Source organism: Schistocerca cancellata, chromosome 7 (genome assembly GCF_023864275.1).
Source record: "Schistocerca cancellata isolate TAMUIC-IGC-003103 chromosome 7, iqSchCanc2.1, whole genome shotgun sequence".
NCBI classification, from domain to species: domain Eukaryota; kingdom Metazoa; phylum Arthropoda; class Insecta; order Orthoptera; family Acrididae; genus Schistocerca; species Schistocerca cancellata.
In genome coordinates, this window is record NC_064632.1 from 182,201,167 (window position 1) to 182,228,504 (window position 27,338).

Here is a 27,338-nt window from a genome sequence, read left to right on the forward strand (position 1 = left end):
CAATGCCATTCAAGTATTTATGCGACAGGTCTGTGCCAATACCAAGAAATATATCTCAGTTGTTATGACCAGGGGCCAGCCCACCCATTTATGCCTAGGTGTTGTAGCTGGTTCACTTTGTACGAGAGTTCTGCTAGGCTTGCAATGAATCAGCCCTAGTAGTTGATCTTACCCAGGAACACTTGCAAGTCTTTTTATGCACAGGAAGCTTTATTTTATTAGCTGTTGAAATATAACCTCTTGCCAGTTTGAGTCCAGAGAGTTTAAACCCTAAATGAGGGTTTAAACCCTAAATATGTCAAGGAAGGTTGCATGAAAGAACTGCTGTGCATGTTGCTTGTAAGTCTTTTTGTTACCATCTTCTGGAACAGAAGTTTCGGGCTGTGAAGGTGATACTCTGGGGACAAATTGTGACCAAAATATTGTCCATGTCTGCAGCACAGTTGGAAATACCTTATAGTAATTGATACATAAAACACAGAAATATGGTAAGGGCTGAAAAGATTCCAAAAGATAAAGGATTATAATGGTAAAGCCCAGCTACTGAGCATCTCTCTTGCAGGCTTCAACTGGAGTTTATCTATCATCTCCGTAATGCTTTCGCGATTACTAAATGATCCTGTAATGACGCGCGGTTCCCGTTAGGTCATCTCTCTCTCTTCTATCAACCCTATCTGGTACAGTTCCCACACTGGTGAGCAGTATTCAAGCAGTGGGTGAACAAGTGTACTGTAACTTACTTCCTTAGTTTTCGGACTGCATTTCCTTAGGATTCTTCCAGTGAATCTCAGTCTGGCATTTGCTTTACCGACAATTAATTTTATATGGTCATTCTATTTTAAATCACTCCTAATGCCCACTACCAGATAATTTTTCGAATTAACTGCTTCCAGTTTCTGGCCTGCTATATTGTAGCTAAATGATAAAGGATCTTTCTTTCTATGTGTTCGCAGCACATTACACTTGTCTACATTAAGATTCAATTGCCATTCCCTGCACCATGTGTCAATTTGTTGCAGATTTTCCATTGTTACAACCTCTCAATATAACACAGCATCATCCGCAAAAAGCCTCAGTGAACTTATGATATTATCCACAAGGTCATTTATATATATTGTGCTGGGAGGAGACCCCCCCCCCCCAAGAGGGATCATTGACGATAAAATTTTATTAAATAATTTTTCCATTCATAATGTAATTGTCGCCACATTCCTGCCACGTGCTCCTTGGTCAGACTCTAGTCCCATGGGTTGGTTGCGCTGACAAGGGTACGCTACTAGCAAGGCGCGTTGGCAGAATCAACCCTCCAATCAAAGACTATTCTTGTGATTACATGGGGACGCGGCCGGGAGCGGTGAGGGCAGCTTGGAAATAGCTCCGCGCTCTTAGCTTCAGACCTCGGCCCCGAGTAGTCGCTCCTCTAGCCTCTGCCTCTCTCCTCGCACCTCCTGATGAACAGATGGCAATCCCTCTTGGGGCTGCTCATCCCTACATAGGCACCTATGTACCATCATTACATGAATAAACAGGGTCCATTCCAGCTTGATTACTTTTAATTATCACAATGCCCACCGATCCTGACCTCTATCCTGACGAACAATAATGTGATTGAAATCACTTTTACTTTGGAAGACTTCTCTCCATTGAGAATGACATGCTGCGTCCTGTTATCTAGGAACTCTTTAATCCAATCACGCAATTGGTCTGATAGTCCATATGCTCTTACTTTGTTCATTAAACAACTGTGGAGAACTGTATCAAACGCCTTGTGGAAGTCAAGAAACATGGCATCTACCTGGGAACCCATGTCTATGGCCCTCTGAGTCTCATGGACGAATAGGGTGAGCTGAGTTTCACATGATCGTCTTTTTCAAAACCCATGCTGATTCTTACAGAGTAGATTTCTAGTCTTCAGAAAAGTCATTATACTCTAACATAATACGTGTTTCAGAATTCTACAACTAATTGACATTAGAGATATAGGTCTACAGTTCTGCACATCTGCTCGACGTCCCTTCTTGAAAATGGGGATGACCTGTGCCCTTTTCCAATCTTTTGGAATGCTACGCTCTTCTAGAGACCTACAGTACACCGCTGCAAGAAGGGGGGCAAGTTTCTTTGCATACTCTGTGTAAAATTGAACTGGTATCCCATCAGGTCCAGCGGCCTCTACTCTTTTGAGTGATTTTGTTTTTCTATCCCTCTGTCATCTATTTCGATATCTACCATTTTGTCATCTGTGCGACAATCTAGAGAAGGAACTACACCGACAATGATAGTTCAGGTATACATGCCGACGTCGCATGCTGAAGATGAAGAGATAGAGAAAGTGTATGAGGATATTGAAAGGGTAATACAGTATGTAAAGGGGAATGAAAATCTAATAGTCATGGGGGACTGGAATGCAGTTGTAGGGGAAGGAGTAGAAGAAAAGGTTACATGAGAATATGGACTTGGGACAAGGAATGAAAGAGGAGAAAGACTAGTTGAGTTCTGTAACAAGTTTCAGCTAGTAACAGCGAATACCCTGTTCAAGAATCAGAAGAGGAGGTGGTATACTTGGAAAAGGCCGGTTTATATGGGAAGATTTCAGTTATATTATATCATGGTCAGGCAGACATTCTGAAATCCAATACTGGATTGTAAGGTGTACCCAGGAGCAGATATAGACTCAGATCACAATATAGTAGTGATGAAGAGTAGGCTGAAGTTTAAGAGATTAGTTAGGAAGAATCAATACGCAAAGAAGTGGGATACAGAAGCACTAAGGAATGATGAGATACACTTGAAGTTCTCTAAGGCTATAGACACAGCAATAAGGAATAGCTCAGTAGGCAGTACAGTTTAAGAGGACTGGACATCTCTAACAAGGGCCAACACAGAAGTTGGGAAGGAAAACATAGGTACAAAGGAGGTAACTGTGAAGAAACCATGGGTAACAGAAGAAATACTTCAGTTGATTGATGAAAGGAGGAAGTACAAAAATTTTCTGGGAAACTCAGAAATACAGAAATACAAATTGCTGAGAAATGAAATAAATAGGAAGTGCAGGGAAGCTATGATGAAATGGCTGCAGGAAAAATGTGAAGACATTGAAACAGGAATGATTGTTGGAAGGACAGACTCAGCATACAGGAAAGCCAAAACAACCTTCGGCAACATTAAAAGCAAGGGTGGTAACATTAAGAGTGCAGCAGGAATTCTACTGTTAAATGAAGAGGAGAGAGTGGATAGGTGGAAAAAATACATTCAAAGCCTCTATGAGGAGTAAGATTTGTCTGATGTGATAGAAGAAGAAACAGGAGTTGATTTTGAAGAGATAGGGGATCCAGTATTAGAATCAGAATTTAAAAGAACTGTAGAGGACTTAAGATCAAATAAGGCAGAAGGGATAGATAACATTCCATCAGAACTTCTAAAATCATTGGGGGAAGTGGCAACAAAACAAATATTCATGCCGGTGTGTAGAATGTATGAGTCTGGTGGCATAACATTTGACTTTCAGAAAAGCATCATCCACACAATTCCGAAGACAGCAAGAGCTGACAAGTGCAAGAATTATCACACAATCAGCTTAACAGCTCATGCATCCAAGTTTCTTACAAGAATAATGGAGATCAGTTTGGCTTTAGGAAATGTAAAGGCATGAGAGAGGCAATTCTGACACTGCGGTTAATAATGGAAGCAAGACTAAAGAAAAATCGAGACACATTCATAGGATTTGTCACCTGGAAAAAGCGTTCGACAATGTAAAATGGTGCAAGATGTTCGAAATTCTGAAAAATGTAGGTATAACCTATAGGGAGCGTTGGGTCATATACAATACGTACAATAGCCAAGAGGGAATAATAAGAGTGGACGACCAAGAATGAAGTGCTCATATTAAAAAGAGTGTAAGACAAGGATGTAGCCTTTCTCCCCTACTGTTCCATCTGTACGCCAAGGAAGCAATGATGGAAATAAAAGAAAAATTCAGCAGTGGAATTAAAATTCAAAGTGAAAGGATATGAATGATGATGATATGATTCGTTGATGACATTGCTATGTTGAGTGAAAGTGAAGAAGAATCACATGATCTGCTGAATGGAATGAACAGTCTAATGAGTACACAGTATGGATTGAAAGTAAATCAAAGAAAGATGAAGGTAATGAGAAGTAGTATAAATGAGAACGGAGAGAAACTTAACATCAGGATTGATGGTCACAAAGTAGATGAAGTTAAGGAATTCTGCTACCTAGGTAGTACAATAACCAATGTCAGACAGAGCAAGGAGGACATTAAAAGCAGACTAGCTATGGCAAAAAAGGCTTTCCTGGTCAGGAGACGCCTACTAATATCAAATATCAGCTTTAATTTGAGGAAGAAATTTCTGAGAATGTATGTCTGATGTACAGCATTGTATGGTAGTGAAGCATGGACTGCGGGAAAACGAACTGAAGAGAATCGAAGCATTTGAGATGTGGTGCTACAGACGAATGTTGAAAATTAGGTGGACTGATAAGGTAAGGAATGAGGAAGTTCTCCACAGAATCGCAGAGGAAAGGAAAGATGGCTCACCATCTGCAGCATCGTCGACAGGACTGACTGCGGACCTTTGGTACAGAGCTGAGTGGAGGGTCTGAATCAGAGGTTGAGACGGTTCTGCGACGGTGTGGGCTGCAGATTCCTCGACTTGCGCCATAGGGTGGTGGGGTTTCGGGTTCCGCTGGATAGGTCAGGAGTCCACTACACGCAACAAGCGGCTACACGGGTAGCAGGGGTCGTGTGGCGTGGGCTGAGCGGTTTTTTAGGTTAGATGGCCTTGGGCAAGTACAGAAAGGGCAACAGCCTCAACGGGTGCGGGGCAAAGTCAGGACATGCAGGGACCAAGCAGCAATCGGTATTGTAATTGTAAACTGTCGAAGCTGCGTTGGTAAAGTACCGGAACTTCAAGCGCTGATAGAAAGCACCAAAGCTGAAATCGTTATAGGTAGAGAAAGCTGGCTGAAGCCAGAGATAAATTCTGACGAAATTTTTACAAAGGCACAGGCAGTGTTTAGAAAGGATAGATTGCATGCAACCGGTGGTGGAGTGTTCGTCGCTGTCAGTAGTAGTTTATCCTGTAGTGAAGTAGAAGTGGATAGTTCCTGTGAATTATTATGGGTGGAGGTTACACTCAACAACCGAGCTAGGTTATTAATTGGCTCCTTTTACCGACCTCCCGACTCAGCAGCATTAGTGGCAGAACAACTGAGAGAAAATTTGGAATACATTTCACATAAATTTTCTCAGCATGTTATAGCCTTAGGTGGAGATTTCAATTTACCAGATATAGACTGGGACACTCAGATGTTTAGGACAGGTGGTAGGGACAGAGCATTGAGTGACATTATACTGAGTGCACTATCCGAAAATTACCTCGAGCAATTAAACAGAGAACCGACTCGTGGAGATAACATCTTGGACCTACTGATAACAAACAGACCCGAACTTTTCAACTCTGTATGTGCAGAACAGGGAATCAGTGATCATAAGGCCGTTGCAGCATCCCTGAATATGGAAGTTAATAGGAATATAAAAAAAGGGAGGAAGGTTTATCTGTTTAGCAAGAGTAATAGAAGGCAGATTTCAGACTACCTAACAGATCAAAGCGAAAATTTCTGTTCCGACACTGATAATGTTGAGTTGGTTGGTTGGTTGGTTTGGGGAAGGAGACCAGACAGCGAGGTCATCGGTCTCATCGGATTAGGGAAGGACGGGGAAGGAATTCGGCCGTGCCCTTTGAAAGGAACCATCCCGGCATTTGCCTGGAGCGATTTTGGGAAATCACGGAAAACCTAAATCAGAATGGCCGGACGCGGGATTGAACCGTCGTCCTCCCGAATGCGAGTCCAGTGTCTAACCACTGCGCCACCTCGCTCGGTGACAATGTTGAGTGTTTATGGAAAAAGTTCAAGGCAATCGTAAAATGCGTTTTAGACAGGTACGTGCCGAGTAAAACTGTGAGGGACGGGAAAAACCCACTGTGGTACAACAACAAAGTTAGGAAACTACTGCGAAAGCAAAGAGAGCTTCACTGCAAGTTTAAACGCAGCCAAAACCTCTCAGACAAACAGAAGCTAAACGATGTCAAAGTTAGCGTAAGGAGGGCTATACGTGAAGCGTTCAGTGAATTCGAAAGTAAAATTCTATGTACCGACTTGACAGAAAATCCTAGGAAGTTCTGGTCTTATGTTAAATCAGTAAGTGGCTCGAAACAGCATATCCAGACACTCCGGGATGATGAAGGCATTGAAACAGAGGATGACACGTGTAAAGCTGAAATACTAAACACCTTTTTCCAAAGCTGTTTCACAGAGGAAGACTGCACTGCAGTTCCTTCTCTAAATCCTCGCACAAACAAAAAAATGGCTGACATCGAAATAAGTGTCCAAGGAATAGAAAAGCAACTGGAATCACTCAACAGAGGAAAGTCCACTGGACCTGACGGGATACCAATTCGATTCTACACAGAGTACGCGAAAGAACTTGCCCCCCTTCTAACAGCCGTGTACCGCAAGTCTCTAGAGGAACGGAAGGTTCCAAATGATTGGAAAAGAGCACAGGTAGTCCCAGTCTTCAAGAAGGGTCGTCGAGCAGATGCGCAAAACTATAGACCTATATCTCTGACGTCGATGTGTTGTAGAATTTTAGAACATGTTTTTTGTTCGAGTATCATGTCGTTTTTGGAAACCCAGAATCTACTATGTAGGAATCAACATGGATTCCGGAAACAGCGATCGTGTGAGACCCAACTCGCTTTATTTGTTCATGAGACCCAGAAAATATTAGATACAGGCTCCCAGGTAGATGCTATTTTTCTTGACTTCCGGAAGGCGTTCGATACAGTTCCGCACTGTCGCCTGATAAACAAAATAAGAGCCTACGGAATATCAGACCAGCTGTGTGGCTGGATTGAAGAGTTTTTAGCAAACAGAACACAGCATGTTGTTATCAATGGAGAGACATCTACAGACGTTAAAGTAACCTCTGGCGTGCCACAGGGGAGTGTTATGGGACCATTGCTTTTCACAATATATATAAATGACCTAGTAGATAGTGTCGGAAGTTCCATGCGGCTTTTCGCGGATGATGCTGTAGTATACAGAGAAGTTGCAGCATTAGAAAATTGTAGCGAAATGCAGGAAGATCTGCAGCGGATAGGCACTTGGTGCAGGGAGTGGCAACTGACCCTTAACATAGACAAATGTAATGTATTGCAAATACATAGAAAGAAGGATCCTTTGTTATATGATTATATGATAGCGGAACAAACACTGGTAGCAGTTACTTCTGTAAAATATCTGTATCTGGGAGTATGCGTGCGGAACGATTTGAAGTGGAATGATCATATAAAATTAATTGTTGGTAAGGCGGGTACCAGGTTGAGATTCATTGGGAGAGTCCTTAGAAAATGTAGTCCATCAACAAAGGAGGTGGCTTACGAAACACTCGTTCGACCTATACTTGAGTATTGCTCATCAGTGTGGGATCCGTACCAGATCGGGTTGACGGAGGAGATACAGATCGGGTTGACGGAAGAGATAGAGAAGATCCAAAGAAGAGCGGCGCATTTCGTCACAGGGTTATTTGGTAACCGTGATAGCGTTACGGAGATGTTTAACAAACAAGTGGCAGACTCTGCAAGAGAGGCACTCTGCATCGCGGTGTAGCTTGCTCGTCAGGTTTCAAGAGGGTGCGTTTCTGGATGAGGTATCGAATATATTGCTTCCCCCTACTTATACCTCCCGAGGAGATCACGAATGTAAAATTAGAGAGATTAGAGCGCGCACGGAGGCTTTCAGACAGTCGTTCTTCCTGCGAACCATACGCGACTGGAACAGGAAAGGGAGGTAATGACAGTGGCATGTAAAGTGCCCTCCGCCACACACCGTTGGGTGGCTTGCGGAGTATAAATGTAGATGTAGATGTAGATGTGGAAAACAATGATAAGGAGAAGGGACAGGATGATAGGGCATCTCTTAAGAGATGAGGGAAAGACTTCCATGGTACCAGAGGGCATCCAGCAAATAATTGAGGACATAGGTTGCAAACCAGTCAGAAGACTGAGGGGGGGGGGGGGGGGGGGAAGGGGGGGAAGAGCAAGTGAGTCATTAATTTTAATTAATAGTGGAGATGTTGAGTTGCAGACAGGCAGAACAAAAAGACTGCTAAACAAGTAAACTTTAAGGCAAAAGGCCTTCTTTTGAATTAGACAACGTACACATCCAAGTACAGACAAACACATCTTATAATCACATGATCACTGTCTCAGCTGCCAAGGTCAGACTGTGAGCAATCATGCACGATGGGAGAAGCAATCTGGGTGGTTGGGGTAAGGAGGAAGCTGGGGCAGGGAGTGGGAGGGATAGCAGTGTAGTGTGTGGGCAGTAAAGTGCTGCTTGTGGATGTTAACAGAGATGAGGTGGAGAGAGGGTACGGCAGGTGGTTCAGTCTGGAGGTTGTTGGAGGGCAGGGTATGGGAGAGGGAGGGGGGAGGAGGAGCAGAAAAGGAGAGAAGTAGAATGACAGTGGGGGTGTTGGGGGATTAGAAGGCTGTGTAGTCTTGGAGTTGGAACAGGGAAGGTGATAGGTGGATAAAGCACAGTAACTAACAAAGTTTAAGAGCAGGAGAGTTACAGGAACATATGATATATTCCAGGGAGAGTTTCTATCCACACAATTCAGTGGGAGGAAGGATACAGGTGGCACAGGCTGTGAGGTTGTCATTTAAATGAACGTCATGTTGGGCCGTTGTGCTCAGCACTTGTTTCTTGACGACAGTTTGCCAGTGGCCATTCAGACACGCAGCTTGTGACCAGATTGGACTGGACTGGTGGGAGAATGTATGGGACAAATCTTGCATGTAGGTCTTGCACCCAGGTCTGGATCCTTGTGGCAAGTGGTTGGAATTGAGAGTGGCGTAGGGATGGACTATGATGTTGAGCAACACCTGCCCTATCCACATACCCATAGCTTCCTAGTCCAGTCCTGTGACAGGCTTATCCCATCAAAGCCCAGGCCACCTGTGAAAGCAGCCATGTCACCCTGCTGCTCTGCTGCAAACATTGCTCAGCTTTTTATATTGGTATGACTACCAACTAGCTGCCCACCAGGATTAATGGCCAACATCAAACTGTTGCCAATAGCAACACTCCATGACACAACATGCAGCTGAACATAATGTGCTTGATTTTAATTGCTGCTTCACAATCCTTGCCATATGGATCCTCCCCTCCACCACCAGCTTTTCTGAAGTGCACAGATTGGAGTTATCCTTAAAACACATTCTCCACTCCTGTAATTATTCCAGCCTCAACCTATGGTAACCTACTGTCCCCACTCCCTCCACCCAACAGTTTCTGCCACCTCTGTCCTATCACCTCATCACTGTTCACATCCCCTCACACTCATTGTGTGCTGCCTTTGTCAACAGACTAGCCGCCAGTTTCTGGCATTCCTTGCTCCTCTCCTCCCATCCCCCACTCCCTTTCCCTAACTCCCTGCCCCACAGCCTCCTGATACTGCACTTTGGTGGCAACCTTGTCATGTTCCATCTAGTTCCCACACACACTGCCAAACCAGACAGCGTTGAATTTTTGAAAATGAAGTCACAGAACCAGTGGGTGGACTATGGCCAGTTACATTTAATTCTGTTCTCCATTTGAAATATTTCTTGTTTTGTAGTGAAGTATTTCACACAACTTCAGTACATTATTCTGATGGTTTATAAAAGAAGTGATTAACCTCTACTGGTATGATATGAGGCAGGCATTTGATGAAAATACATGTACATAACTAATGTATTTAATTTACCTATCCCCAGCAATAAAATAAAAATAATACCAATTTACTTTCCTATAACTTTGTTAGATCATAACCCATTCTTAACATTATTTTCTATAACATCAGCTGGCAATGATACCTTGAAATTCAAAGCTTCTAGGGAAAGACCAACAATCTCATTGATCATATTTCATTTCTTCTTATTTCACGCATTAAATGATTGGACTACAAAATCATTTTTAATTAACTTTATTTTCACAAATTTCAGTACAAAAGTGTTGTAACATGTGCATTCAAGAATAAATAATTGCTAAAGATCGTAGCTTCATAAAACAACCAACAGGAATAATATTTTTGTGTAAAGGCCTTGTTTTTGCTTTTGAAAGAAAGCCTAATACAAATTAGTGTGCCATTGTCACTAATACAGCTTCTAAAAATATGGTAATCATGTATCAGAAACTACTCTGGATCTGAGATGATTACAAACAATGAAAACAAACAAAAAATTGTATCCAGTCTTTAGTCACAATGTGACTTTTGCAGTACAATACTGCTCTGATATGTCAGTACATTTCTTATAACTTAACACACTATTACAAAGATTTTGTCCTCTTTTTTTCATCTTCAAACTAGGAAAATAAAAAGTGACAAACATAAGCATTGTAAATACAGTTGTAGCTTCTGCAAATGAAACTAGAGACCATAAAGGAATACTTCTACATTAGGATTCCTGGATCGGTGGCCAATAACTCTCCTATATTTGGGGTTTGATGGCATCATCACCTGCAACAAACAGTCATGAAAACTTTAACATAATAAAGTGGCATAGTTGTTTTGATAATGGAAAATAATAATAATAATCTGTTATACAAAAATAGTGAGAATTTGGAATGAAAAACTGAATGAAGGGTAAGATATCACCAATCAAGTTGGGAAGAGGAGAAAAAAATGGAATAAATTGTTTCACATTTGTAGATGACTTTGCTATACTTTCTGAAAAATGTTACATCTGCTGTAACACAAAGTAATCTTTTAGAATAAATAGCAAGCAGGGCCAGCTTAAGAATTTCTGTGCAGAAAACTTTTAAAAATACAACAAAATTTCTGAAAACAGACATTAGCCAAATTGAAAACTTTTAAAAATTTAAATATCTTTGGGACATTATCCAAGAAAATGGTTTGGAAAAACCTGCTACAGAGGAAAGGCTACATAGAATGGGAAGGCATATAGCATAACCAAAAACTTTTTGTTCTAAAAGTCTAAAAATGCAAAAATAAGGCATTATAATACAGTAGTGCAACCAAAATGTCTAGCATTAAACTAACATTTAGGTAAATTAGAAATACAAGAAAGACAAATCATTAGGAAAACATTATGCTCACAAAAAACTAGGTAAGGTTGGAAATTGTGTATTTTATGACACCATTTATTGAAACACAGAAAACATATCAAAAGTAACCAGAAATGGAGACTGGTATTTTTTGGACATTTACATCCACTTCAAGAACATATACACACTCCAGGGTAGAAGAGAGAAAAAGAAACTGGTCTGAAAAGGCCAGGAGACAGGAAGGAATGGAACAAATGAGCAATAAACATGGAATTGAAGCTAGCACATGGCACTTAGTTTGCCCATCAAAGGGATGATGCTAATAATAATAATAATAATAATAATAATAATAATAATAATAATAATAATAATGATTAAACAGGCGGATCCAAGTCTTCCAGTCAGAATTGACTTTCGTGATTTGCGTGTCTCTAACCTGTCTCAGTAATCCTATCGGGGAAATAGTATCTACAGTTTAATGTTGAATCCTAGTAACTCTTCACAGCATTGAGATGATGGCTACATTAAAAGCAGACTGAAATATTCTATCATCCAACTGGGATTCAATCCGACGATCTTTTGGTTCCAAGGAATACATTTTCATCATAAGACTACCAAGCCTGACATGGAATAGATAACATTGTTGATACAAAGATAAATTATATCTTTTCAAATTCCAATTTCCAATTATTCTCATCACAGATCTAAGCCATATTTTAGTGTTCTCCAATCTCAAATCCTGCTTACTTTGCACTTTCTCAATAATCTACCAAACGTACTCAGTGTGTAGCATTCTTAGTACTCCTACTGTGATGTATTTAATATATGTTTCTAAGAGTTTCTAAAACACAATGCACTTTCCTTCAGTTGCAATGAATATTGATGCCTGCTTCAGCGTGTACCCCACTTTATGAGAAAAAAAAGACAGTGACAAAGGCTTGTAATGCTTGACAAGTCAGGTCAAATGTCAAAGCCATGCTGATAGTTTTCTTTGACTGATTCGTTCATAATGAATTTGTGCCACAGTCAAAAACTGTTAATCAATGGTACTCTTGGGACGTGTTGCAACACCTGTGAGAAAAAGTGAGAAGGAAATGGCCTGAAATGTGACGAGACAATTCATGCCTCTTGCATCACTATAATACACCCACACATTCATCCCTGTTGGTGCATGACCATTGCACAAAAAATGAAATCACTCCATACCTGGCCCCTGTGATCCTTTTTTTATTTCCAAGGATGAAAACCCCATTGAAAGGACAAAGATTTGCAACAATAGATGTGATAAAAGAAAATTCACAGACGGTGCTTCACAAATCCAGCAAGAGGCATACCAAGACTGATTCTGGAAGTGGAAAGGCATTGGAAGCAGTGTATCTATTTTGGAGGAGAGTATCTCGAAGGAGGCCATGAACATTAAGTAAAAGGTAAATTTTGTGGACATAGTTCTGGAATTTTTTGAACAGTCCTAATATGTGTAATGTTGCACACATTCATTGAAGGTGTGTGCAGCAAAACAAAGCCATTCTTGCAGGCCAGTCACATGAGCTTCCACAGCAAGCAAATGTAAGACTATGCGGTGGTGGTCCCTTCCTCAGTTGCTGCTATCTGACACATCTGGACTGTTTCCTGTGTTTTTGTGATATGAATACTATACTTGTACTTTCCACCACCTCTTGCCCATACAGATTATGAAATACATGTCAACGTGCTGACCTTCAGTTTAGTGATTGTGTTGTCTGTTGTGTTTTAGATGCACTACATACTGGGGACAAGTAGTTCCCTGGGCGCCAATAAAAATCTCTGTCTGCTATACAAATTGCTTCATCTTACTGCATCTTTGTTCTTGTCTTTCCATTTAATCTAACTCCTAACACACAATAACTTGAAATATGCTACTGGCAGTTGGCACTCTCTTCTGTAGACCGTTTCAGTTTCTTTGATGCTCAGATGAATATTTCACAACGAACTATTTTTGTTTGATTCATGACTAATTGATAATTTCCATCGTTGTCACACAAGTTACTTATGTTCAAAAACATCGTGACCTGAAGTGAGGGTCCCAACCTTCACAAGAAGGCAGTCGCAGTTTTGGTTCACCAAGATCTACCATGGATGCCAGATTTACTGACCTTTGGTAGCAACAGCAGTCACAACACACAATAGCAGCAACAGAACCTGATTGAGCTCTTAATTCATTCAGAGGAACAGGAACAGCAGCAGCATTAATTGTACTTGATCATGCACTTAACTGTTTCGTCATTGCAGTAGTCACAGTTGCTAGCAGCTATCCCAGCTCTCCAGCCATTTAATGAAACTCAAAAGGACTGGGAAGTATATCAGTAATGCCTCATGCAACATCTTTAGGCAAGTGAGGTGAAATGTCCAGATTACAAAGTCTTTTTTCTGTCTACAAATCCTCAGTAGGTTCAAGAGTTAGCCTCTCTGTGCCATTATCTGGCATTTTCTTTCTATTTTATGAGTATTTTTCGAAAAAATTGCATGTGGTATCAGTAAATCTATAACTCTTACAACATCTCAAGTCAGAAGCTGTAAGTTATTCCGTTTGAACTGTGAAACTGCAAGAGTTGAGTTGAAAATATAAATTATTATGTGAGTGTGGTATAGTATATGTGGAAAGTTTAATTCATGATGTAGTGCATCTATTGGACATCACTCACAATGACACCCTTTGTTACTGAATAGCCTGGGCTGTTTTTCTTTGCATTCTAAATGGGAATGTCCACATTATGAAGATGAGTGTCATAAGTGTCTTCACAAAGATCACACTGTGGAACAGTTTTACCACAGCAGACATCCGCCAGTGGCCTCATCTGATGCAAATTAACATTTCAATGACTTTTATTTTTGATACTGGCACACCAGTCTCAGTTATAAGCCAATCTACATACTTTAGGTTGAGTACACCCTCTCTCAGTAAGTGCAGTTAACATTATGGGCGTGCAGCCACCATGAAGTGCCACATCTATAATGTGTGAAATTCATGAATGCTTATAGAAACTCATGGGCACTTATAGTCAGTTGTCCGCAAACATTGTCAACTTTGACTGTGCCAGGATCCATCAGTCAAAAATATTTTGCCCTTCATATTCCGCTTTTGGATTTTAATTACATCATACAGTGCATTCCCTCAAGTTCATCTGTATCCTGTGCTGCCACAGATAATTTTTACAGACCTCGCACCCCTTTTTGAACCTGCTTTGGGATAAGCAAGTTTATTTTCAGGCCCATATTCTCTCAAAAGCCAACAGCATGCCCTACATTTAGCAAAGCCTGACTATTCCATTGGCCATTGCAGATGAGATTAAAATGGAGCTAGATTAACTAGAACAACAGATTTTGTCTCTCATTTCCTCTAGTCAATGGGAGTCATTATTAGTGGTAGTCAGGAATTCTGGGGGGCTCTCTTTGGTCATAAAATCTTAAAGCAAACCCTTGACTCATTCAGACAAACTTTTTTCAAAACTTTCAGGAGGTAAACTGCTTTCCAAAACAGATCTCACAGATACATATTTTCAGTTACATACTGATGAACACTCACATAAAATATTATGTCTTGAACATGCCAGTCTGAAAGCATTGCTTTAATAAGTACCATTTTGAAATGGTTAGTGCCTGCACCATATTACAAAGTTTTATTAAGCAGACAACTGCATGAATTCACACTTTGTGTAAAGTCCCTTGATACTATTCTAGTTACTGTTTGTACAACAGCTGAAGTTTTGTGCAATCACCACCTGGTTTATGTGGTCCTTACACACAGAGGACTTGTGTGTAGCTTATGCACCTTCTTTCAGTCAGTGGTTACTCAGTTAGGGTGTATTCTCAATGAAGAGCACTTCAGCCCACCACAAAAGATGCAGAGATTATTCAAAATATGTCTGTACCCAAATCGATCAACAGCCTTCAATTATTTCTCAGAAAAGTGAATCACTATGTGAAATTTATTCCCCAGACAACCTCAGTAGCAGACCCACTAAATCCTTTCCACAAAACGTAATTTTCTTTTCAATGGTCTGAAGAGTAATCACGCTTTTCAGAAGATAAAATCAACTTCTGTGCTAAGCTCTATCCTGTCTTCTTAGAGGTCCACACCCATCAATGGTTGAAGCCCAGAGGTGCTCCTTTATGGGCATCCTCACAGGATGTCTGAAACTCCTGTGACCAAATCAATTTATTAAGCAACATAATAATAATAATAATAATAATAATAATAATAATAATAATAATAATAATAATAATAATAAATAATAAATAATAAATAATAAATAATAAATAATAAATAATAAATAATAAGTTCTGCCCCCCCCATGAACCATGGACCTTGCCGTTGGTGGGGAGGCTTGCGTGCCTCAGCGATACAGATGGCCGTACCGTAGGTACAACCACAACGGAGGGGTATCTGTTGAGGGGCCAGACAAACGTGTGGTTCCTGAAGAGGGGCAGCAGCCTTTTCAGTAGTTGCAAGGGCAACAGTCTGGATGATTGACTAATCTGGCCTTGTAACAATAACCAAAACGGCGTTGCTGTGCTGGTACTGCGAACGGCTGAAAGCAAGGGGAAACTACAGCCGTAATTTTTCCCGAGGGCATGCAGCTTTACTGTATGATTAAATGATGATGGCGTCCTCTTGGGTAAAATATTCCGGAGGTAAAATAGTCCCCCATTCAGATCTCCGGGCGGGGACTACTCAAGAGGATGTCGTTATCAGAAGAAAGAAAACTGGCGTCCTACGGATCGGAGCGTGGAATGTCAGATCCCTTAATCGGGCAGGTAGGTTAGAAAATTTAAAAAGGGAAATGGATAGGTTAAAGTTAGATATAGTGGGAATTAGTGAAGTTCGGTGGCAGGAGGAACAAGACTTCTGGTCAGGTGACTACAGGGTTATAAACACAAAGTCAAATAGGGGTAATGCAGGAGTAGGTTTAATAATGAATAGGAAAATAGGAATGCTGGTAAGCTACTACAAACAGCATAGTGAACGCATTATTGTGGCCAAGATAGACACGAAGCCCGCGCCTACTACAGTAGTACAAGTTTATATGCCAACTAGCTCTGCAGATGACGAAGAAATTGAAGAAATGTATGATGATATAAAAGAAATTATTCAGATAGTGAAGGGAGACGAAAATTTAATAGTCATGGGTGACTGGAATTCGAGTGTAGGAAAAGGGAGAAAAGGATACGTAGTAGGTGAATATGGATTGGGGCTAAGAAATGAAAGAGGAAGCCGCCTGGTAGAATTTTGCACAGAGCACAACTTAATTATAGCTAACACTTGGTTTAAGAATCATGATAGAAGGTTGTATACATGGAAGAACCCTGGAGATACTAAAAGGTATCAGATAGATTATATAATGGTAAGACAGAGATTTAGGAACCAGGTTTTAAATTGTAAGACATTTCCAGGGGCAGATGTGGACTCTGACCACAATCTATTGTGTTATGACCTGTAGATTAAAACTGAAGAAACTGCAAAAAGGTGGGAATTTAAGGAGATGGGACCTGGATAAACTGAAAGAACCAGAGGTTGTACAGAGTTTTAGGGAGAGCATAAGGGCACAATTGACAGGAATGGGGGAAAGAAATACAGTAGAAGAAGAATGGGTAGCTTTGAGGGATGAAGTAGTGAAGGCAGCAGAGGATCAAGTAGGTAAAAAGACCAGGGCTCTTAGAAATCCGTGGGTAACAGAAGAAATATTGAATTTAATTGATGAAAGGAGAAAATATAAAAATGCAGTTAATGAAGCAGGCAAAAAGGAATACAAACGTCTCAAAAATGAGATCGACAGGAAGTGCAAAATGGCTAAGCAGGGATGGCTAGAGGACAAATGTAAGGATGTAGAGGCTTATCTCACTAGGGGTAAGATAGATACTGCCTACAGGAAAATTAAAGAGACCTTTGGAGATAAGAGAACCACTTGTATGAACATCAAGAGCTCAGATGGAAACCCAGTTCTAAGCAAAGAAAAGAAAGCAGAAAGGTGGAAGGAGTATATAGAGGGTCTATACAAGGGCGATGTACTTGAGGACAATATTATGGAAATGGAAGAGGATGTAGATGAAGATGAAATGGGAGATACGATACTGCGTGAAGAGTTTGACAGAGCACTGAAAGACCTGAGTCGAAACAAGGCCCCCGGAGTAGACAACATTCCATTGGAACTACTGACGGCCTTGGGAGAGCCAGTCCTGACAAAACTCTACCATCTGGTGAGCAAGATGTACGACACAGGTGAAATACCCTCAGACTTCAAGAAGAATATAATAATTCCAATCCCAAAGAAAGCAGGTGTTGACAGATGTGAAAATTACCGAACAATCAGTTTAAGAAGCCACAGCTGCAAAATACTAACACGAATTCTTTACAGACGAATGGAAATACTAGTAGAAGCCGACCTCGGGGAAGATCAGTTTGGATTCCGTAGAAACACTGGAACACGTGAGGCAATACTGACCTTACGACTTATCTTAGAAAAAAGATTAAGGAAAGGCAAACCTACGTTTCTAGCATTTGTAGACTTAGAGAAAGCTTTTGACAATGTTGACTGGAATACTCTTTCAAATTCTAAAGGTGGCAGGGGTAAAATACAGGGAGCGAAAGGCTATTTACAATTTGTACAGAAAGCAGATTGCAGTTATAAGAGTCAAGGGGTATGGAAGGGAAGCAGTGGTTGGGAAGGGAGTGAGACAGGGTTGTAGCCTCTCCCCGATGCCATTCAATCTGTATATTGAGCAAGCAGTAAAGGAAGCAAAAGAAAAATTCGGAGTAGGTATTAAAATCCATGGAGAAGAAATAAAAACCTTAAGGTTTGCCGATGACATTGTAATTCTGTCAGAAACAGCAAAGGACCTGGAAGAGCAGTTGAACGGAATGGACAGTGTCTTGAAAGGAGGATATAAGATGAACATCAACAAAAGCAAAATGAGGATAATGGAATGTAGTCGAATTAAGTCGGGTGATGCTGTGGGAATTAGATTAGGAAATGAGACACTTGAAGTAGTAAAGGAGTTTTGCTATTTGGGGAGCAAAATAACTGATGATGGTCGAAGTAGAGAGGATATAAAATGTAGACTGGCAATGGCAAGGAAAGCGTTTCTGAAGAAGAGAAATTTGTTAACATCGAGTATAGATTTAAGTGTCAGGAAGTCATTTCTGAAAGTATTTGTATGGAGTGTAGCCATGTATGGAAGTGAAACATGGACGGTAAATAGTTTGGACAAGAAGAGAATAGAAGCTTTCGAAATGTGGTGCTACAGAAGAATGCTGAAGATTAGATGGGCAGATCACATAACTAATGAGGAAGTATTGAATAGGATTGGGGAGAAGAGAAGTTTGTGGCACAACTTGACCAGAAGAAGGGATCGGTTGGTAGGACATGTTCTGAGGCATCAAGGGATCACCAATTTAATATTGGAGGGCAGCGTGGAGGGTAAAAATCGTAGGGGGAGACCAAGAGATGAATACACTAAGCAGATTCAGAAGGATGTAGGTTGCAGTAGGTACTGGGAGATGAAGAAGCTTGCACAGGATGGAGTAGCATGGAGAGCTGCATCAAACCAGTCTCAGGACTGATGACAACAACAACAACAACAACAACAACAACAACAACAACAACAAGTTCTGGGGTAAATACATACATTCGGGGTGGATCCAGGGTCGGCCATGGAACAGCAGGGACACAAGCTGGTGTTGGTGGCTATAACATATCGGATATAGCATCGACACTGCCACAAACTGTGGCAGCAGCACCCAGGTCAATGGCCTCCCTGATCAGGGAGTCCAGCAATACCACCGACACAGTCACATTGTAGTCTCTGTATAACGAGGTCCCAATAGACGGCCACCTGGTCCTTCTTTCCCATGAACTGTGGGATGCACTCTTTGACGTCAATCTGGCTTCACCAACAGTTAAATCACCTACCATGCCATGTCTCAAACGAGTGCCTCTGCTTCCAAAAATATCCAGGTTTAAGCAAGAAACACTAGATCCAGCACCAGCATAGCTTTTGGTCCCAGACATCTTCCCAGAGCCTCCCGTCAGGACATTATCTACCTCACGACTATTTCTATCATCTCATCCTCCCACACACTAACCAGACAGATACTGGCTCTACATCCTCATTCAAGATGAGAGGGATTTAGTAACTTTGCTGAACATGCAAATGGATGATACAAATGTATCAGTATGTGTAATATTACACGTGCACGGTGAGGGCAACTCCAGCAGAAACAACCAATATCGCAGGCTAATCAAACAGCAGGCAAATGTAAGATGCCTACTGACAGTCGCTTCCTCAACTACTGTTCTTTGACTTGCCTGTACATGTGGGTTCTGCATTGACACAACTATTTACTGTGTGTTTTGTGCAATGATCACTGAACTTGTGGTTTCCATCACCTCCTACCTATATGGAAGTTTGATTACGAAACACATGCTATCCAGGTAAATCGTACTTTGAACTTATTCTTCTATTCTGGAATGACCTCAGAGTAATTTATTTGTGGCTCAGATTAATATTTTGGCTAGAACTATTATTGTTTCGTTTGAGGACTGACAAATTTTGTGGCCCAGTTGAGGATCACAACAGTGTGACCTATCGTTCTTTTAGGTTATCTGTTAGTGAATATTGAGTGTAACATAGTGGCTACAATACATAGCAAGCTAGTGACACAAAAACAGTTTCTAGAATGGATCAAAATAACCTTCAAGCTTTCTCATACTAAGTTTTATCTTAATGTGACTGTCATTTGCTAAGAGAAAGGTAGGCAATGCTATCAAGCAAATGGTTCACATCAGAATCTTCTTTCCCACAACCATCAGTGAATAGAACGGACCACTAAATAACAACAATACTTTCAATATACTTACGACTGATTACCTTTATGTATTCCCCATGACTGTGAAATTGTAATCAGCCTTCATAAAATGGTTGTATACAACAAAACCTACATACCTTGTTGACAAAGTGAACCACACCATCATTGGACACATGATCACAACTGGTAATGGCAGCTCCTCCCATATGAATGCGACCCTCATAGTCTCGGCGGAGGGGAAGAGGCCCACCAAGTGATTCTGCTCGACTGGAGAAGGGCCATGTAGCTACACTTACTCCAGAGCAGCAAAGCACCTCTGAGGAATAAAAAAGGAATTAACCACACATTCACTTCCATTCATCCCAGAGACAGCCACTCAAAAATTGCCCAAAAGGGTCTACATACCTGGTAAAATGTGCTTGCGTAGAACATGAGTTAGCAGCTCCTTGTCTGATGTCAGTGTGTCCATCTGTGGCTCTGGAATGCGAGCAAAAACCTCATCTGATGGTGCTAGGAGAGTAAATGGACTGTTTTCTTTCAGTTCAGATATCAGGCCAGTTTCCTGTAATATGGGGATATACTTGAATTAGCTATCAATATACAAGAAATACACATTTCAGTTGCTATTATTATAAATCAAACAAAATGTTTCACTTAAAAAAATACCAAATTTGTAAGCCAAAATTATTTGTTTAATGTTTGCAAAGTACTAACACTACTCAAAATTTAAAATATGACTTGTTTAACATCTGCTTCTAACTTGGAGCACATAAATGAGCCAGCAATTATCAATAACAATAGAAATATTTATTTAGAGCTTAATTCAATAACAAATGCAAACGACAAAAGACAATATTCAACTTACGCTCATTATGTTGTAGTTAAAAATGAGTAAGCCTCCATATCTATACAATAAATTCTTCAAAATCCAAGAAAAATTACGCCATGTATTATAAGAAATTAATGTTTCTCCTCTGTAAATTCTTGGTAATTACTAATGTTATCCTAATAATTTTGAGGTTAGCCATGTGTGCAACTGAACAAATGCAAGTAAGGCCAACAATGAGTGCTTTGTGTATCTCACTCAGTTTCCACAAAGCTGTTCCAGAATTCTGTAGTGTAATTTTTAAATCCCAAATTATCTGAAGTGCTAGCACCCTGACACCCTCTGCAGGCCCCGACAGCATTCCATTCTTGCTCTGTACAGTTCAGATTCGCTATATTTACAAGCCATTAGGATGAAGTCTTGTCCTTGCTCTCCAATATTCAGCAATAGAAAGTATTCTTGGGTAGCAAGTATGTCATCCTTGTGCATGTAGTCAATGTCCATTGCAGCACAACGCCAAGCATATTCTTCCATTACCACTATGTGCAATACAGCTGCAATGATAGCCAGTATTTACTATCACTGACCATGATAACCAGCCACAGTGTGACTTCATGGCCACCTCCGTAGTTACTACAACTAGAATATTCCAGTATGGATTTGGCAGTCTTAACATGTATTGCACCATCCTCACTCTAGGCATCACCCAAAATCATTTTTTCAAACTTAATTATACATGGAAAAAGGTGCGTCTAGATTTGTGTGTATTGTAAAAGCTTGAATGTCACTTCCGTCTTTTGAATTCTTTCAGTCAATTTTCTGTTGTCACTGCTGCTAGAATAATGAAACTTAGAAGCAATGCCGCATTGACAGTGAAGCATTTCATTGACAGTGAGATCACTGGAGGCAAAAAATTAGGCCAGTTGCAGAAGCATGGAGAAAGGAATTGGACTGTGATTATTAAAGCAGACATAATGTCAGATTAAGATGAAGTCAATCTTTGCTGACAAACAAAAGCTAAACTAAATCAATACAAACCTGTAGAAGAGAAAAATTCACTGAATTTCAAAGCAATAATTTTCCTGCAGAATTGTCACAAAGCACAAAGAATTTGGTCCTACAAAAATCCATCACTGGAATATGATACCATACTTGAAAAAATGCTTGTTCAAAGATCCTAATTATCTCTTCAAATGGATGCAGGAAAAATAGATATAGGAATATGCCACAGTTATACTGAAAACTAAACTGAAGACTTCTTAACAAGCAGTTCCCATTCACTCCCACTGGGAGAACACGGTCATAAGGGAAAGTAGTACCCGGCACATATAAAGGAAATGTGACAGGACTGTTACTGCTCACAATTAAAATAAATGTCATTTTCAGTCCTTTAAGACTTTTACATATCAATCTGTAGTGTAAATGAGAGGCCATGATTAGAAAAGTGTTATGATATGATGGTACTTCATCAGTTGGTAAGCATTTAGTGCAAAAATTAGCACTCCAATGGAAGATGCTACAAGAAAGGTGTCATGTGGTGATGTGGAGAGCTTTATCCTAAAACATCTAATAAAAATTCTAATAAATCAAAGAACTAATTCTTCCAATAATAATCTCTGCTAATGGTAACACGAAAAAATTACATAAAAATTGGATTTAAACAATGCTGGAGATGGAACACAGATAATCTTTCTTTGAGAGATAGAACAGGAAGGGTAAAAATATGTATGATATGTTATATACACTGAATCACACACCATATGGGCATTTGCATATTACTAATTCTGATATAGACTGCCCCAGCTCTATAACACAGGTCCCATTTATAACATTCAATATGACTCTGCATAGGCTTTCAACAATATGCTCTACCTATGTCCAGTTGGGAAACAGTTTTGGAAAAAAATGTGGATATCTGTTTTGGAAAAAATGTGGATATCTGAAGCATTATCAAGATATGAAGCAATCTGCATACAAGTAGCAGATATGACCCTGTCCACCAAATGTCATATCTTCTTAGCCTACTGAGCATCTTCCGCAACTTTAGGGAAGCCATGCACAGCAGTTAATGTGGGACAGCACCCTTCTTTAGTGGTAAGATGATGCCTTTTGCCTTTTCTCTCACATGCGCAATGGTAGTGACACTTTCTCTTATGTTAAGTCAATGGACAATGCTTTGATAACACCCAGACCTCACATTTCAGCCATCCTGCACCAGAATTACTCACTACATCTAACAAAGCATCGGAACAGACTACTTGCTTGGTGTCTGCTACATCTAACTTGATACAGATACATTGTTGCAACATAGAAAAAAAGTGGAGAAATCTTCATTTCCTAGCAACTGTTAAGTAATTTAGTTTAGGTTTCCAGTTCATCCTCAGCTGGCACAACCAGCATAACCACACTACTACAAAAAATAAAAACATCTTCATATACTGTAAGTTATCATAAATTTAATATTTACTAAACATACCTGCAGTAGTCTCAAAAATGTGCTGAAATTTCCACTAGCTTCAAGAAGCTGTACTGCATCACCTGCAGGTGGTACCAGAAGACGGTCCACCTGGTGAATCAGTCCTCCACATGCATGTTCATCAAGGTTTGTTATGCGTGCACATTGAACCGTGGCTCGCTTCCCCAGCAATGTGAAATGTGGCATCTGAAATATGTTTTATCATCAGACAACAATGATTCTAAACTGATTTTTAGTACAGACATGTGAGCATATATTTCTTCTTCCTTTATCATCAGTATTGTTTTATATTAAACAAAAATGTAAGCTGTAAGCCAAACTAACAGTTAACTTTTGTCAGTGAGAAGCTTAAACCTTTATCAATGAATTTTCACTTCTTCACTCTTCTTCTGTAATTGATGCATTAAAATACATAGTTGTCAGTCCAACCCCCCCCCCCCCCCCCTCCTTTCTGTGCCTCTTCTTTGTGCTTAATTTGCTACACCTTAAAATATCTTGATTTAATAAGACATACATTCATTCTCCCAGCATTCATCCAATCAGTAGGAAGGGGATTAACATTTCTTCTGTGTACCATTCTATCAATAGTCAGCAGATTTTGCATGGTAGTGACATTTCTCTCATACAGTTCCTTGTGATAACTCAGACAGGAGGTAAACCCATGTATTTCTATTTTATCAAATGAAATACAAATAATGTTGAATTTATCAATAACTAACTATGATACAGAAGAAACTTAATTATACATGGAAAAAGATGCATCTAGATTTGTGTGTATTGTAAAAGCTTGAATGTCACTTCCATCTTCAGTCAATGTTCCATTGTCACTGCTGCTAGGAAAATGAAACTTAGAAGCAATGCCGCATTGAGGGTGAAGCATTTCATTGACAGTGAGATCACTGGAGGAAAAAATTAGGCCAGTTGGAGAAGCATGGAGAAAGGAATTGGATACCGGGTGTGAACATATCATCTAGCTATTTAACTTCCAATCAGTAACAGGTGCAGTGTCGGTCTTTTAGATACATCACATTATTATTATTTTTTTCTTTTTGTTCTCCGAGTCTGTGTACTCTATTCTTTAATGAGATGCTTACACTGGGATTTAAAGATACATGTCACAGGGTATGAATTTGTTTCAGGATCATCTTAAAAATGAACAACCTAACTGGTGATCATAATCAAATGAAATCAGTTCTTATTTACCCAATACACATTAATTTGAATGTTATCTTCAATTTCCATCAACAGTGATATCATCAGTAGTAGCTCTCTTGAAGGACAGTGGAAGAAATAAGAATACAATGTTTGAGAGAGATTGATGTGTTTTAGGGATATGTCAAAATTAATAAGAGTGAAGAAACACTACCTCTGTCTCAATGCCATTTTTTATGACTAAATATTTTTGGAGTATGTTCTTGTTCTTGTTAATATTTGTTGGACTCTAGCTAGGATTATGGTTCACCAAATAATATCACCTCGAATGCTATGGAATTATCAATCTCTTCTGGCCTGACGACTTTAAGCTGGAAAACTGTACTATGCCTGTATGTCCTTTCTGGGCCCAGTCTAATATTCATACAGCTGGTTATCAAGCTCAGTCTGCATTGTAGAATGAAGAGTTATTACAAAATCTCTCAAGGCAAGGGCCAGAATGAGGTATCTGCATTATCAGTAGCATCTTTTCTACCACCTTTGCATAGCAAAAGAGCACATTCTTCATTTCTTTTGAAATTTCTTCTATTACCCAAAGTATTTACAACAGTTTCATCAAATTTTTGAAAGCAGCCATATTTTCCGGGTGCCTTACATTATTTATATTCCAGTTACAGCTTCGATTCCCATCTATCAGGAGGTCATTTGTTATACAATGTTTTAAAAAGTTCAAAAATTACTTCTTGACACATTCACATTTAAATTTTTAAACTACCAGTTTCAACCGTATCAAATGGCCAGTCTTAGTCTTGTTGAGGACAGTGTACTGTCACGCACTGTGTGAGTGACAATGTGTGATCCATAACAAGGCTAAGACCTGTGCACTGTTCCTGACCTGAAGATGACCATTTTACATGGTTCAAAGCTGTCACAAAAATTGTTAATTTCTTTCATGGGAAAAAATTAATAAATATAGCATCACAAGCGCCTTCACATCATTATAAAATCATATTTACAAAATTAATGGTTTCAATCTGCTTCTGTAAAACTCAATATTTACAAAGAAATATTTCTCAACTAGCAAGAATGTTTGTCAGAAATACTAATCAAAAATCTACTTGCCATGCAGCAGCAGGTAAACACATACATAAAAGATATTACATATGCAAGCTTTCAGAGCCATTGGCTCCTTTTTCTGACAGAAGGGTTGATGAAAAGGAATGGTGAGCCCCTTTTCCTAAACCTTACCAGTCCTTATCCTTCACCCCTCTTCCTTCCCCTTCAACCTTTCTGCCAGAAGAAGAAGCCACTGGCTCCAAAAGCTTGTACACATAATACCTTTTGAGTGAGTTTCTCTAGCCACTGCTTGGTGAGTTGATTATTTTCATCGATATAATCAGTTCAGAACTGCTCATCTTCCTTAATCAAAGGTTTTCTGTAAGTACCTTATTTACTCGAATCTAAGCCACACTTGAATCTAAGCCGCACCTGAAAAATGAGACTCGAAATCAAGGAAAAAGAAAATTTCCGTAATCTAAGCTGCACCTGAAATTTGAGACTCGAAATTCAAGGGGAGAGAAAAGTTTTTGGCCGCACCTCCAAATCGAAACAAAGTTGGTCCATTGTAATATGAGACACAATTTAGGTCGAATGAATGACGATACAGCTACAGCAGTTTGGTTAGAGTCTTAAGCTTAGCAGGTAGCCATTGCTATGCGTCAAGCGCTCCGTCCGTATTTATTCGGGTACCCTTCCTTTTTCACGTGCTTCGTCTGGTTTGAATTGATTGATTATTTTTCTTTGATCCGATTAGTGCCGTTCTCTTTGTTATAGGTGTTTCCGTCACTCTATGCTGAAAATGCATTACTATACTGTGTCATGCATTGTTTGTCGTATTCTGATAATGAGTGTTTACGGCCTGTTGCCGCTCGTCGCATGGCTTGCTTTTGTGCACGCTGCTGCCGCTTACAATAAAAAAAAAAAAAATAAATAAAAAAAATAAAAAAAAAAGAGGAATTGTCTCATAAGCGAAACAATTGCAAGAGACTGCTATTTGTTGTTACTTACACTGCTGCTTTCTTTGATAATGATCAACAAGAACCAAATAATAGACTGCGAATGTTAGAAGATGTTCTGAACGAGAGTTTAGCAAAAATTTTTCTTTGTTTGAAAATCTTTGCAGACCCCTCTTTAGTACATTACATTCTGCACGGAAATTAGAGTCATCTTAGATTTAAAAATCTAGTCAATTGCCGTGCTTCATTTCTGACTGTATCACTATTAGGTATAAGAATAATACAACATCACGTCATAAAAGAAGAGGAGAAAATTTAGTGCTTTCATGGCTTCATGGGTTCTATTAGTAACCACCTCATTATCAACATAACAGATGACAGTTCCAGTGCTGTATTCCTCAGAATTGCATATGAAAGGAATTCCATACTGTAAGTAATACCTTCAGTGGCTTCAATATTTCACTATACAATAAAATCCCTGCAACATGATTTTACATCACACATAGCTCACACAGAAAAATTATCTTGTGTTTCAATTAGGAATTTTCATCACTCTTGTTTTTAATTACAATACTATGTTAGCTAGGAACGAGGGCACGTTATGTTTTCTGTCTGGTCCCCCAAGAAGCATATTGCTGGAGTTTTGCCACATTCTGTTTAAAATTAAATAACATCTGAAGCTATATTGTTTCTCTGCTCATTTCTTTTACATCTTAATTGGAGCTGTTCACATCACAGCAGGTTAGTTAAATGAGGTGGTAAAGCTGTTGTTCCATATTCTCCTGCAGTCAACGTGTGCATAACACATACCATAAAATGTTCTTTACCATACTTGAGATAGTTTGGTTTCTACGTGAAATGAAATCTAGCGAACATAGAAGACTACATATT

At 39.7% G+C, this 27,338-nt stretch overlaps 1 protein-coding gene across 1 annotated transcript in view; it reads right to left on the reverse strand.

Annotated features, from left to right (window-relative positions):
* Window positions 1–10,038: 10,038 nt before the first annotated feature.
* LOC126091933 (transforming growth factor-beta-induced protein ig-h3-like) overlaps window positions 10,039–27,338 on the reverse strand; it is a 134,043-nt gene continuing 116,743 nt past the window's right edge. Inside the window, exons 12-15 of the mRNA XM_049907255.1 lie at window positions 23,281–23,466; window positions 20,384–20,540; window positions 20,116–20,294; window positions 10,039–10,588 (exon numbers count right to left, since the gene is read on the reverse strand). Coding sequence (XP_049763212.1) covers window positions 10,499–10,588; window positions 20,116–20,294; window positions 20,384–20,540; window positions 23,281–23,466 — 612 coding nt within the window. The 3' untranslated portion in view covers window positions 10,039–10,498. The remainder of the gene's footprint in view (window positions 10,589–20,115; window positions 20,295–20,383; window positions 20,541–23,280; window positions 23,467–27,338) is intronic.